Source organism: Ruditapes philippinarum, unplaced genomic scaffold (assembly GCF_026571515.1).
Source record: "Ruditapes philippinarum isolate M1 unplaced genomic scaffold, ASM2657151v2 ctg18130_1_1_1_1, whole genome shotgun sequence".
NCBI classification, from domain to species: domain Eukaryota; kingdom Metazoa; phylum Mollusca; class Bivalvia; order Venerida; family Veneridae; genus Ruditapes; species Ruditapes philippinarum.
In genome coordinates this window covers 1-15,917 of record NW_026855704.1, presented here as the reverse complement: position 1 = coordinate 15,917, position 15,917 = coordinate 1, and the positions used below count along the sequence as shown (strand labels likewise).

Here is a 15,917-nt window from a genome sequence, read left to right as displayed (position 1 = left end):
TTTTGCCTGGCAATCAATATATCGCTGTATCGCCGATAATTCATTACCGATATATAGATACAAAAATCATTATCGATGACACCCCTATAAATCATTCCATAATTTAATTCCAGAGAAAGCAAAGGATTTAGAACCATGAGCTTTGACCTTAGGTAGACAATACCCACCCAGAAACACTGGTATAACTAAACAAAACTGATACCGGGGTATGATATTTATTTCCTTTGCACTGCAATATATCGGTGTACCAGTAAATGTTTACATTCCTTGTTTAAAGATGTGTTAAAATTGTTTTCGGCATAGATTATTTGCTGCGATTGACAAATAGTGAAAGTATAAATATTTGAAGAAATGTTTATAATTTCAGTTTAAAAATCAACCATTGAATTTGAAGAAAACTACTTTTAAAAGAAAAGCAGATAACGATTATGTGCCTCTACAGAATAAACGCTGGAAGGGTGATGAAAACGATGATTTCCTGCAGAACAGCAAAGTTATGGTCACAAGGAGATCTGCAAGAATACACAGAGAGGTAGACTGTTTTGATGCTGATCATTGACCCTTTTGTTAAACAAGGCACTTTACCTCATTAACGCCTAACCTACTAAGTGTAATGGATTTGCCCTGTTTAGAATTTGGGACAGTCCCTTGGAAGTTTAAGGTATTTTAGTATCAAAATACAAAAATAGAGGGGTGTCTGTGGCTCAGTGTTAAGGTTGTTAACTTCAAAGCACTAGCCCCTCACTGCTGTGAGTTGGGGTCTTGCCTGGAACTTGGGTTCTTTAATATGAGGAAGTTATCCAACTAGCTTACAGAGCATCAATGGTTCTACTTTGGTGTCTGTTTGTGCCAGAAATAATGCATGGAGGGGCCTTGAGGATGACTCCCACCAGTATAGCACTTAGTCTACATGGATATGCAGGCTGGCCTTGTTATATAGTCTACATGGATATGCAGGCTGGCCTGGTTATATAGTCTTCATGGATATGTAGGGTGGCCTGGTTATATGCTAAAGGCAAAATCACTTATCACTTTCTCTTCCAACAGGTTAAAGATTAACAAAGTCAAGTCAGAAGTGTCTAGAATATTATAGGAAAGTCTTTGAATGACATTATTTCTAATATAAATGAGTACATAGAGTAAATGCAAATATAGGACCATCATGTTTAAGGCTTGGTAGGTCTTTGTGAAAGTGAAATTGGCTTTGTAAAACCTTTTTGTTTTATGCCCGAAAGGGCATATTATGTTATACCCCCTGGCGTCCGTCTGTCTGTCCGTCCGTCCATCCGTCCGTTAGCAATTTGGTTTCCGGAGCATAACTTAAGTTCCATTTGGCCCACAATGTTCAAACTTCATAGGATGATTGTCCATATTGGGTAGAAGACCCCTATTGATTTTTGGGTCAAAAGGTCAAAGGTCAAGGTCACTATTACCTTAAAACTGAAAACAGTTTCCGGAGCATAACTTAAGTTCCATTCGACCCACAATGTTCAAACTTCATAGGATGATTGTCCATATTGGGTAGAAGACCCCTATTGATTTTGGGGTCACAAGGTCAAAGGTCAAGGTCACTATTACCTCGATACTGAAAACAGTTTCCGGAGCATAACTTAAGTTCCAATTGGCCCACAATGTTCAAACTTCATAGGATGATTGTCCATATTGGGTAGAAGACCCCTATTGATTTTGGGGTCAAAAGGTCAAGGTCACTATTACCTTTAAACTGAAAACAGTTTCCGGAACATAACTTAAGTTCCATTCGATCCACAATGTTCAAACTTCATAGGATGATTGTCCATATTGGGTAGAAGACCCCTATTGATTTTAGGGTCACAAGGTCAAAGGTCAAGGTCACTATTACCTTGATACTGAAAACAGTTTCCCGAGCATAACTTAAGTTCCATTTGACCCACAATGTTCAAACTTCATAGGATGATTGTCCATATTGGGTAGAAGACCCCTATTGATTTTGGGGTCACAAGGTCAAAGGTCAAGGTCACTATTACCTTGATACTGAAAACAGTTTCTGGAGCATAACTTAAGTTCCATTTGGCCCACAATGTTCAAACTTCATAGGATGATTGTCCATATTGGGTAGAAGACCCCTATTGATTTTGGGGTCAAAAGGTCAAGGGTCAAGGTCACTATATCCTTAAAACCAAAAACAGTTTCCGATGCATTACGTAAGTTCCATTTGGCCCACTCTATTCAAACTTCATAGGATGATTGTCTATATTGGGTAGATGACCCCTATTGATTTTGGGGTCACAAGGTCAAAGTCACTTTTACCTATATACTGAAAACAGTTTCTAGAGCATAATTATAGTTCCAATTGGCCCACAATATTCAAACTTCATAGGATGATTGTCCATATAAGGTAGAAGACCCCTATTGATTTTGGGGTCACAAGGTCAAAGGTTAAGGTCATTATTAATAACTTAAGTATTAATCAACCTACAACTGTAAAATTTTTTATAGGATGAACAGCTAATTCCCATGTCTTACAAATGCTTCATCCTTACTAAAAAAAAAAACACTCGGGCATATAATGCTCCGCCTAGCGGTGCTCTTGTTGAATAACTGGGTTACCATTTGATGAAAACCCCAAGTTGTTTTTGGAACCTAGCTGTATAAAAGCCAGTATCACAGTGCAGGGATGGAGTCTACTTTATAGTCAATCTAGGTTCACAAGGATTTGATGCTTGAAATTTTTGGATGCCGATTAAGCAGTCACTATTTTGATACTAGGTTTAAAATACTGTTTAATATTTCTTATAGTATACTATAATAATACTATACAAGGAAAAAATGATAGAAGTTCAATGGTGAACAATTGTATGCTTAAACCACAACATTTAGCATTTGGTCTAATGTGCACTTTGTAAAGTTATACTCTGCTAGAGGCCCGATAAAAAATAACCTGCCTGCTCAGGTGATCACTTTATTAAACTTTTTCTAGAAAATTAAATAAAAATATTTATTTATATAATTATGATAATCATTTAAAAAAAATAGTGACTACTTGAAGAATTTGTATCTCTGAAATTTCCAACAATCTTGTGTGAGTCAGTAGCTTTAGATATTCCTAGTTGTAGTTACATTAGAATTGCAAGAAGAATTTTTTGTTGTTGATATTATTTATTTCTTTCAGAATATTTTGTTTTGTTAAATAAGAGTATAAATTTATATTTAAGTCAAAGGGTGAATTGTCTGAAGTTGATGGCAATAAAGGGTCTGTCTTCCTAACCCTGGACGATGTTGAGAAACCTGCTAGAACGTATGTTCCCAAAAACCGGCCCAATTATTTTGGTGCTGTTCCAGGTATGATCTGAGATTAAGTTATAGAGATACAGTTTTTAAAGTTAATAATGTTTCACAAAGTTATGCCCCTTTATTTCCATGTTCCATCTCTACCAGTCACTTCTGTACATTGTATGTACTACTATGTAATGGGTGACAGAGGTGTGGAATTTTGGATTTTTTCCTCTTGCCCACAGACAGGTTGGACTAAAATTTTTACTTGTCAGCAGCTACAGTTCACTTGTCCAAATAAATAGTAAAAAACAGTTTTTTTATTATTATTTATTTATTTAACCAAACTGGGTCCTTGTTAACTGTTTGCTAAAACTCGTATTTATATATGACACGTTTGGACAACATTTGATGCGATGTAAGAGTGTCCTTTCTTATTAATGATTTCATTACATAAAGGACCGAAGGTTTATCCGCAGTTCGGGGAACATTCTGCTAACATGACAATAAAGTTTGTCTGAATGTTTTATAGAGCTGTTATTGATTCAGTGCAAAGCATATCAACGATATATCGATATCAGATGAATAAAATCAACAATATATCGATAATAACCTATAATTACTTGTCCGTCATTCACTTTCATACCTGTTTAAATGATTTTAGTTAAAAAAACATGTTCTGTACACTGTATTGTCCACTGCATAATTTTTTTCAAGACAATATTTTTTGTCACAATTGCTATGAAATATTTCCACTATATAACAAAAGCACAACATTAGACATAAATAACTGCTACTGTATATTATGTTTTTGGGTGACTTTTTATAATTTCTAGAGACAAAGTACCGATTTTTTTAAATGTGTATCGATTATTGATCAAAAACATATCAAAGATACATCTATATTGTCTCTATCGATGACAGCTCTAATGTTTTATTGTGCCCCCACGTTAGTGGCGGGCATTTAGATTTACCCTTGTCCGTCCGTCTGTCCTTCCGTCCGTCCTTCCGTCCGTCCGTTCACTTTTGTGTCGCACGTAACTCAAAAAGTATTTGACCTAGAGTCATGAAACTTTACAGGAATGTTGATCAGCATGTGTAGTTGTGCACCTGGGTATTTTCGTCAGGATATTTTTAGTATTTTCAGAGTTATTGCCCTTGACTTAGTAAAATTTTGCAATTTTCAACTTGTGTCGCATGTATTTCAAAAAGTATTTGACCTAGAGTCATGAAACTTTACAGGAATGTTGATCAGCATGTTTAGTTGTGCACCTGGGTATTTTCGTGTGGATATTCTTAGTATTTTCATAGTTATTGCCCTTGACTTGGTAAAATTTTGCAATTTTCAACTTGTGTTGCACGTAACTCAAAAAGTATTTGACCTAAGGTCATGAAACTTTACAGGAATGTTGATCAGCATGTGTAGTTATGCACCTGGGTATTTTTGTCTCGATATTTTTAGTATTTTCAGAGTTATTGCCCTGGAGTTAGTAAAATTTGGCAATTTTCAACATGTGTCGCACGTAACTCAAAAAGTATTTGACCTAGAGTCATGTAACTTTACAGGAATATTTATCAGCATGTGCAGTTGTGTACCAGGTATTTTCGTGTGGATATTCTTAGTATTTTTAGAGTTATTGCCCTTCACTTAGAAAATTTTTGCAATTTTCAACTTGTGTCGCAAGTTTCTCAAAAAGGATTTGACATAGTCATTAAACCTTATGGGCAGGTTGCTCAGCATATTTTAGATTTTCACCTGGGGTTTTGCTTGTGGATTTATCCAGTATTTGTAGAGTTATTTCCCTTGACTTAGTAAAAAGATTGACAGAACAGTGGCGCGGTGGGGGCACCCGTGTCCTATGGACACATTTCTAGTTGTTATCTGAGCCAAGTGAAATCAGTTAACTACCTATCTTTTTAACATGAATGTGTTTGTGGTCATATTCTTTGTCTCTCTGCACATTTGATTCACACTTTTCAGATTATTTTCAAACCAAATGAAAAATTTGTCCATTTTGTATCAAAACAATTCATAACGAAACAACGAATACAGTCTAACTTGCCCATGCGACCACGTGTATTAAGCGACTTTTGTCTTAAACGACCACTTTAAATTCCCCCAGATCATTTTCTCTCTATATCTTTAATGTATTAAGCGACTTTTGCTCAACGCGACCAGCGACCGCTAATTAGTCACCTAATTGACATCAATCTTTTCATTAAACGACCACTTTTACCTGTCAAGTAATTGTGCTTTAAGAGAACGCCACCTAGTTATGTCACAAGTGTCAACAATCAAAACACAACAATAAACGTGTGAAAAACTCTATTTCCCATACCGTTTTAGCGTATGCAAATGGAGATAAGTATACACGTGACGTGTATTATCCAATAATATCGGATAAACAAGTCAACGCTCCGCCCATACTGAGATGGTGTATACGCTTCGCTTGTTGACATTTAGACTGCATTGAATTGACCTTGAACTTGATCAGCCATTAAATTAATCGTAACAAATAGATGTAGTTTGTTTATTTCAAATGAAAAAATGCACAACAGAAAACATCTTCACTAATAGGGTTTTCGTTTTGGAGACAAGGAAAAACAACGGAGAAGTTAAAAAATTCTGGAAAAAATGTCAAACATGTACGTAATGGATCAAAACTGTTTTGTCAATAAATATCAGAAAGTTATTTTTTACATTTGCATCCATTTATATTATCGGAGCGTACATATTATTCAACATTTATATAAAAATGAAGTTGAAAAACAATCCCACCGAATAAAAAAGATGTCATTTATAAATTTTGACTTTTATATCATGCTGACTGTGTTAAGAGACCGTTTCATTAAGCGACCGTTTTGGGTGTTTCCCTTGCCCGGTCGCTTAATACACGTTTGACTGTATATAATGCTGCGCATTATTTACTAAGGTCTCGATCGATATGACCAATTGCCAAGCTCGTTTTGCAATAGAAGCGAGAGGCCTAATACGGGGTGAAATAGCATTGTATAGTATCTATTCATTTGTGCTGTTGGAGATGGTGTACAAATAAAATTTAGGCATTTTAAACACTAATTAGACAACATCGGGGAAAAAATTAACATTCCCGGAAAAATTAAAGTTCATGATCGAGTACGTTTAGAATATCGGCATTAAGCTTTTTTCTTGGCTCAGAATATTACAACTGCTAAGTGAAAATCTACTTGTCCTTCAGCAAAAAGTTTCAAGTAGAGCATAGTAATTCCGCCAATTTTCCCTGGGTGAAAATGGTACTTCTTGAAATGAAATTTATGTATAATAATATATATACACATGAACTGTTTTTGCAGGGATAGAAGTAGGAGAGGCATGGCTAACTCGAATGGAATGTAGTAGAGATGGTGTGCATAGGTTAGACATTTGTTACTTTAAATGTTCTTACTTTATAAAGGTTTGCAGATGTAACAATGTGACATGTTAGGTAAATTATAAGTTATTCTTTTGATAAGATAGCTTCATAGAGACCTCACCATAGATAAGTAATACCGTTCAGTCAGAATATTTCCTGTTTGGTCAGGACAAAAAGTTCCATTCTGTCGGAATTCATAGTAAACATAAATAAAATGATTGTAAAGTGATTAAAAAAAGATAAAATGAAGGAATCTCAGCCAAAGTCGGGGGTGGGGGATAGATGACATGTGAAATTTCAGATGGCATTATATAAAGATTAAACATCTCTTAATACTTAATCTATTAAACACAAAATTGTTAAAATGTTTTGTTTAACAAAAGCGAGTCAAAACTGTTTCCAAAATATTTGAGATTAAAAATAAAAATAACAACTGCCACAAAACATTCATTATGTGACAATCATTCAGTGATTTTTTTCACTGTATTTTACAGCCGAATAAAGGCTGTTTCCTCTAGCCAAAAATACGTATATTTTCCCCTAAAAATGCTTATATTTCCCCCTAAAATGCCTTGTGCTCTTCCTTACCAGAACCATTGGCTCTGCCCGGAAGGGAAGGGTGGGGGGGTCATTGATTTTTCGTATATGCATATTGTAAAAACAAAATCTACTTTTTAAACAAACCAAATTAACAAGAATTCTGACTCAGATGAGCGATTTAGGGAAATCATGGCCCTATTGTATGGAAAATCAGTGGTTTTACTCTGGTGCCTAATTGTGCCTGAAATAATACATGGACAGGTGTTAATGGTCTTACCCACATGAAAAGTTGCCTTATGCCCATAACACTGTTTGCATAAAACCCAACCAAATTGTTAAAAAGAAAGTCAAATTATCATGGGCAAACAACAGTAACAATAACAAAAAGAACAGACAACAAATGAAACTTATGTATTTCGCATTGATTCAGCAGTATTGTATAAATTGTGTCAGTTAGAATTATGTAAATATTCTAACAGTACAACACTTTACATTTTAAGACCAACAGTAGCAGGAATTCATGGGGGCACAGAGGGAGCTTACTCTATAGCATTATCGGGCAGATATGATGACAATGTGGATTATGGTAACTGCTTTACATACACAGGAGAAGGTAAGACCTCATCATGTGAAGGAGTTTCTAGGCAGCCCAAAACATTGAACAGTTTTAACTTGTAGATAGATTTCTAGATTGGGTTTTAAAAGAACCATAAATATGCTCAGCCCTGTTTTTGAATTCTCCCCCCTTTTAGAAAAATCTTGTCTGACACATAACTTGATATAATTGTCAGAGATATCAACATGAAACTTTGTAGGTAGATAGATCTCAATGAGTAGATATGAAGTGCATAAGAACTGTAACTCTGCTTTGACAAATTTTGGTGTTATTGCCCTTTAGATATTTTTACACTTTGAGTTATTGCCCTTTAATTATTTTTACACTTTGAACTTTGTCCAGGATATTACTCAAAAATGATCAGAGATATCAACATGAAACTTTGTAGGTCGATAGATCTCATTGAGTAGAAGTGCATTGCAAAATAACCATAACTCTGGTTAGCCTTGTAGTTGAATTAGAAAAATCTTGCCTGAGACATAACTCGATATTTATAAGAGATTTCAACATGAAACTTTGTAGGTAGATAGATCTCAATAGGTAGATGTGAAGTGCACAAGAAACTTAACTCTGCCTTGCCTTATTTTGGAGTTATTGCCCTTTGTTATGCCCCCACAGAGTGGGAGCATATAGCGTTGCACTTGTCCGTCCGTCCGTCACGCCGTACGTCTGTCAGTCCCCGTCGTTCCGTCGTCCGTACGTCCTAAATCTTGTGAACGCAACTCCTCTTAAACCAGATGGCAGATTTTGGCTTAAACTTTCAGGGATGAACAACCTTAATATGTAGATGGTAGTAAAGGAAGGAATTTTTGTGGCGACCAAATTTAACAGAATTATGGCCCTTTGTTATTTTTTCACTATATACTATGTAGAAATTTTGTGAACGCAACTCCTCTTAAACCAGATGGGCAGATTTGCTTAAAACTTCCAGGGATATGAAAACCTTAATTGTGTAGATTGATAGTAAAGAAAGGAATTTTGCTGCGACCAAATTTAACAGAATAATGGTCCTTTGTTGATTTTTCACTATATACCATATAGAAATTTTGTGAACGCAACTCCTCTTAAAACCGGATGGCAGATTTTGCTTAAATTTTCCAGGGATGAAAACCTTAATATGTAGATGGTAGCTAAAAGGAAGGAATTTTTCGCTGCGACCAAATTTAACAGAATTATTGCCCTTTGTTGATTTTTTCACTATATATATACTATGTAGAAATTTTGTGAACGCAACTCCTCTTAAACCAGATGGCAGATTTTGCTTTAACTTAAAATTTCCAGGGATGAACAACCCTTTATGTGTAGATGGTAGTAAAGGAAGGAATTTTTTGCTGCGACCAAATGTAACAGAATTATGGCCCTTTTTGATTTTTCACTATATACCATATTAGAAATTTTGTGAACGCAACTCCTCTTAAACGGATGGTAGATTTTGCTTAAACTTCAGGGATGAAAAACCTTAATGTGTAGATGGTAGTAAAGGAAGGAATTTTTTGCTGCGACCAAATTATCAGGAATTATGGCCCTTTGTTGATTTTTTTTCACTATATACCCATATGTATGTTGTCAGTGGGGGCATCCGTGTCCTTTGGACACAGTTCTAGTTCATTCTTACATTTTAAACTTTGTAAGGGACATAACTCGGAAACCATAACAGGCATCAACAAGAAACTTTGTAGGTAGATAGATCTCATTTATTAGAAGTCCAGTGCAGAGAAAAGTTACTCTGCCTGCCTTATTCTGGAATTATTGCACTTTGAACTTTGTCCAGGATTATAACTCTGAAACTTCAAGAGGTGTACTTTCCTATGTCAAAAACCTATTCGGGGAGTATCACCTGGTTCAAACCGGGCTCTTGTTTTTGAAGTGGTAAACTCTTAATCAGCTGTATTGGTGAAAACTTAATCAATTGTTGGATTTAGTCATTTAAATACTCTAGTCTATTATTATCATATATGTATAACTGTAATAACCCCACAGGTATAACAATTCAAAACACATCAGTTATATAGGACATGGTTTATTGCATACAATGTACAATTATTGATTAAATGAAACTTATTTAATTTTTTATACTTTGAAAAACATAATCAATCATATATTACTCAAACTGAATTCAAGTAATTTCTCATACATACGGAGAATTTTACCTATTTATATAAAATGGTATGATACTGGGATGGTGCAGGAAGAGACTAGGATACAAAATGGCCGTAGCCATGATTCTCACTGGCCATCTTCTGCAGTGTGTTGGTTACTTGGGGATTAAATTGGTGGCCGTCGGCAGCTTTAAGCAGGTGGCCATCTTATAAGAGACAAATATATAGTAATTTATTTTGGGGATGTTAAAATGTGGTGCACTTAGGGAGCTAGAGAGCTTGTAAAGATGGTAGATTGAGCAGTTTTGACCGTGTTAGAATAATGGTGACCATTATGTAATAATGATGTTTGAATAGTAAACTTTTGTTTATGGCTTGCTTCTTAGCTAACTTGAGCACAATTACAGAACATATCTAACACATGGTAGCATTCTAATGAAACTTCATAGAAATGTTCACCACTTTGAGAAGCAGTGTCATTTGCATGAACCAGGTCTCTAGGTTAAATGTTAAGGTCACACTTACAGGTAATTGAAAAATGTTTGTGCGGAGCCAAACTTCTACATCCATGGGGGAATTTTAATGTAACTTGACACAAATGTTCACCATTGTGAGGCGAAGTATTGTGCACATAATCCAGGTTCCTGCTACTAAAGTCAAGATCACATAGAGAGGTCAAAGTTAAGATAAAACAGAAAATGTGTACAGGGACCATTTAGTCATCATATATTTATGGATTGTAGCACAAATGATAACTATCATGACTACAAGTGTGACACATGTAATTTAGGTTAATATTTACAAGGTCAAGGTCACTAGAGATGATAAAATATCCAGATATTGTCTGGATATTGCCCAGAGCATATCTCCTATATAATATGCATATCTATAATGCCCACATCTCTGTCAAAAGCTTTTGTGACTGGCTTATTTTGCTACAATGTTGCCCTTGTTGAAGAATAGTAAGAGCTGTTGTACTTCCCTGGGCATCAGTGTCAAACTTTGGTTAAGTTTTTGCTTGCAAGTTGGTATCTCCAAAACTACTGAAGACAATGAGTTGAAACTTATTACACTTAATTGAAAGCATCATAGAAAGTCACTCTCCAATAACTTAATAAACATTGATTTTGACAGAATTATGGCCTTTTTAAACTTATTTGACGTTGTCCACACTCTTATATTACTGTCAAGCACTAAGAATAGTTGTGCATGCTATCCTACTGACATTGTTTGTTTCTTTTATGTGTAATGTGAGTTTAAACCTTGTTTTATAATGATAAATCTTAAACAATTCTCAGTATACACCTAATCTTAATATGAAGTATAATGGAGTAGGACTTGCATTGTTCTTTACAAAGTTGCTATCTAGTTAGGTTTATTCATTGATGCATTCAAAGCTTTTTTGTCTTCTTTTTTTCAGGAGGGCGTGATCTTAAAGGAACCAAATCAAATCCAAAGGTTTGTAAATTATTCAAGTGTATAAAAATTGGGAAAAACTCGCACTGTATTACATAAAATCAAATCCTTTTATATTTCTTTTATAAGCAAAATTTGAATGCAAAAATCAAATATTTATTATGGCTCAGTGTAGTTAAGAGGACACAAAATGGTGAAAAGGTTTCTTTACCTTCTGTTTGTTTGATTATTTCCTTGAATTGGGAATTTTCTCCTTTGCAGTTGGGAGAGAGGGATACACTTTTTATGAGCCCAAATAAAGTTTGGGATATATTATGTAATGGTGTTGTCTATCCATCTGTCCTGAGATAGCATTCAAGAACTAAGAAATATATATGTATTAAATGGACCCTAGTAAGATAAATTACATTGAAGACATGTATGAAGCTCTAATTATGCCCCATTTCCACTGACATAAGATACGGTCTGATGTAAAGTAAAGCATGCACTTCTATTTTTCAGAATTTACGAGAAGCACCACAAACAAAAGACCAGGAATTATCTAGAGGTAACTTCGCTCTTAAAACAAGTGTTGATACTGGAAATCCAGTGAGGGTGATAAGAGGTTACCAGCTGAAGAATGCATTTTCCCCAGAGGAGGGCTATAGATATGATGGTAAAAACATTGTTTTTGAAAGTTTTATATATAGATGTACTGAAACTTAATTATTAAAGTTCCTTTTCAGAGATGTTACTATTATCTCTAGTCTTTCACTGCTGTGGGTTTGACTCCTGCCACATTTAAACATATATCCAAGTGACAGAGGAAGATATATATAAAGTTAGGTTACAGAAAGTTGATGGTTCTACTTGGTGCAGCAGGCTTGTGCCAGAGATTATTTTTAAAATAGAAATTTTTGCTCCACAATTAAAGCTGGAAAATGAATGTTGGTAAAAAAGTTGTTCGCCACTTGCATAGACTCATGATATGAGCATATACTCACTGTTTCACCAAGGAATTGTTCCAGCACTTTTAAGTGTTGAGAATTGAGTACCGCTCAAGCCGGTGCTAGGGGGTGTAAGGGATGTTGTACTTTTTAGCTCGACTTTTCTAGAAAAGGGGAGCTATCCTACTCGCCCCGGCGTCGGCGTCGTTAGCGTTAGCGTTGGCGTCACACCTTGGTTAAGTTTTTCGTACCACCCCACTTTATTTCAGAAGTATTACAAGTATGGCTTTGAAACTTACCATACTTGTTCACCATCATAACCTCCATCTACAGACAAGAGTACATAACTCTGTCAAGGTTTTTGACAGAATTATGGCCCTTTTTTTGACTTAGAAAGTGTATTGAGCTTGGTTAAGTTTTTTGTACCACCTCACTTTATTTCAAAACCATTGGAGGTATTGCTTTGAAACTGACCATACTTGTTTACCATCACGACCTTCATCAACAGACAAGAGGACATAACTCTGTCAAGGTTTTTGACAGAATTATGCCCCTTTTTACTTAGAAAATACATTGAATATGGGTAAAATCCACTTATTGCCTTAACCCTTTGAGATATTGCTTTGAAACTTTTAATGCTATTTCACATCATTACCCCCATCTGTACGCAAGAGAAGGTAACTCTGTCAAGGATTTGTTTTAAAAATTAAGGCCTTTTATCGACTTAGAATCTTGGTTAAGTTTTTAGTACCAGTCCACTTTTTGACTGAACTGTTTGAGATATTAATTTGAAAGTTGGAATACTTGTTTACCATCATGGTCCCAAAACATGGGCAGGAGAAGGTAATTCTGTTAAGGATTTTATTTGAATTATGGCCCTTTTTGACTTAGAAACTCAGTTAAGATTTTCATTCTTGTCCACTTGTTGACTTAACCATTTGAGATATTACTTTGGAAGTTGGAGTTCTTATGTGCCATCATGAGACCTATCTGTAAGCAAGAGAAGATAACTCTGTGAAAATGTTTCTTGATTTGTACTTAGAAATTCCTAGTTAAAGTCTTGTGTGCCCTTAACTGTCAAAGTTTTGTTTTATAGGCAAGCACTAAAAAAGTCGAGCGCGCTGTCCTTCTGACAGCTCTTGTTCATTATCTCTCGTGTACAGACTCAATCAAACCTGTACATACTCAATCAAACCGAGTCTGATATTTTCATGTAATTTTGCTGTTTTTAATGCTTCCGAAGGATCACTTTTTAGCTCACCTGTCACTATGTGACAGAGTGATCTTTTGTGATCGCTTTTCGTCCGGCGTCCGTCTGTCTGTCCGTCCGTCTGGCGTCCGTAAACTTTTACTTTAAATGACATCAGCTCATAAACCACTAAGCCAATTTCATCCAAACCTCACAGGATTGTTCCTTTGGTGGTCACCTTTGAAAATTGTTCAAAGAATTTAATTCCATGCAGAACTCTGGTTGCTATGGCAACCAAAAGAAAAAACTTTAAATTTCTTCTTCTAAAAAACCCAAAGAGCTAGAGCTTAGATATTTGGCATGAAACATCTTCTAGTGAGTGTCTACCATGTTTGTTCAAATAAAAACCCTGGGGTCAAAATTGGCCCTGTCCCAGGGGGTCATTGATTTTCCCTTTATGTATATAGTAAAAACTTAAAAAATCTTCTTTTAAAGAACCCAAAGAGCTAAAGCTAAGATATTTAGCATGAAACATCTTCTAATGGGTGTCTACCAAGTTTGTTCAAATAAAAGCCCTGGGGTCAAAATTGGCCCCGCCCCAGGGGGTCATTGATTTTTCCTATATGCATATAGTAAAAACTTAAAAATCTTCTTTTAAAGAACCCAAAGAGCTAGAGCTAAGATATTTAGGATGAAACATGTTCTAATGGATGTCTACCAAGTTTGTTCAAATAAGAGCCCTTGGGTCAAAATTGGCCCCGCCCCAGGGGACATTGATTTTCCTTATACTGTATGTGTACAGCAAAAACTTAAAAATCGTCTTCGAAAAAACCCGAATAGCTAGAGTTTAGATATTATTTAAGCATGAAACATCTTCTAGTTAGTGTCTACAAAGATTGTTCAAATAAAAGCCCTGGGGTCAAAACTGGCCCTGCCCCAGGGGTGTAATTGTTTTTAAATATATGTGTAAAGAAAAAACTTAAAAAATCTTCTTCTAAAAAACCCAAAGAGCTAGAGCTTAGATATTTGGCATGAAACATCTTCTAGTGAGTGTCTACCAAGTTTGTTCAAATGAAAGCCCTGGGGTCAAAATTGGCCCCGCCCCAGGGGGTCATTGATTTTCCCTATATGTATATAGTAAAAACTTAAAAAATCTTCTTTTAAAGAACCGAAAGAGCTAGAGCTAAGATATTTAGCATGAAACATCTTCCAATGGGTGTCTACCAAGTTTGTTCAAATAAAAGTCCTGGGGTCAAAATTGGCCCCGCCCCAGGGGGTCATTGATTTTTCCTATATGCATATAGTAAAAACTTAAAAATCTTCTTTTAAAGAACCCAAAGAGCTAGAGCTAAGATATTTAGGATGAAACATGTTCTAATGGATGTCTACCAAGTTTGTTCAAATAAGAGCCCTTGGGTCAAAATTGGCCCCGCCCCAGGGGACATTGATTTTCCTTATATGTGTATAGCAAGGGGACATTGATTTTCCTTATATGTGTATAGCAAAAACTTAAAAATCTTCTTTGAAAAAACACGAATAGCTAGAGTTAAGATATTAAGCATGAAAATCTTCTAGTAAGTGTCTACAAAGATTGTTCAAATAAAAGCCCTGGGGTCAAAACTGGCCCTGCCCCAGGGGTGTAATTGTTTTTAAAGAAAAAACTTAAAAAATCTTTTTTTTAAAAACCCAATGAGCTAGACCATAGATGTTTAGCATGAAACATTTTCTAATGGGTGTCTACCAAGTTTGTTCAAATAAAAGCCCTGGAGTTTAAACTGGCCCCGCTCGGTGGGGCCTATATACAGGTGAGCGACTTCAGGGCCATCATGGCCCTCTTGTTTACTAGATATTAATGGATTCAAAAAAAGTAAAGGGATTTAAAAGCACAGGAGGTCACTTCATAATCAGTTTATGTTTTATATATGGTTTTGACAGGAATAATTAGTTTAAAATCTGAACATTGTTGTATATTAATTGTAGGTTTATATACAGTAAAGAAAGCATGGTATAGTGTAGGAATGTCGGGATTTCAAGTTTGGCGGTTTGCCTTACAAAGATGTGAGGGTCAGGCACCACCACCGTGGGAAATGGAGGCCGAGGAGGAAAATGATGAACCAAAAGCTTCATCATGAATGTTTTAAACTGAAGTTTTTATACACAGACAGCAACATTTTAATCTGCCTTCTAATCAGATATTAGAAATGTTTATATAAAAATGGTCACATAAAAGGTCCATAGTTTTATATTTTATATGACATAAATGTGCTAATTTTCAATGTGAAAATTAATTTTGTGCAAGATATGATTCATACTGTTTATGTAGGAGATGAATTGTGTTAAATGATAGTGGTTGTGTAGTGTACATGTAGATAAAATATTGTGATTTTTAACCAGGTTTTCCGAAGGAAAAAAACTGGTTATTAGATTGAGGTATGTCGACGGGCGGGCGGGCGTAAACAATTTCTTCTGTGCGCAACTCCTCCTTTT

General features: G+C 35.4%; 1 protein-coding gene across 1 annotated transcript; it reads left to right on the top strand.

The window, feature by feature from the left end:
• Window positions 1-367: 367 nt before the first annotated feature.
• Window positions 368-15,845, top strand: LOC132744140 (uncharacterized; the record flags this gene model as incomplete). Its single annotated transcript, XM_060732757.1, is given in 7 exon segments — window positions 368-532; window positions 3,195-3,321; window positions 6,586-6,646; window positions 7,685-7,797; window positions 11,320-11,357; window positions 11,817-11,970; window positions 15,411-15,845. Coding segments are annotated over 7 exon segments (810 nt in total), but the record flags the coding sequence as incomplete, so codon positions are not given.
• Between the last annotated feature and the right edge of the window lie 72 nt (window positions 15,846-15,917).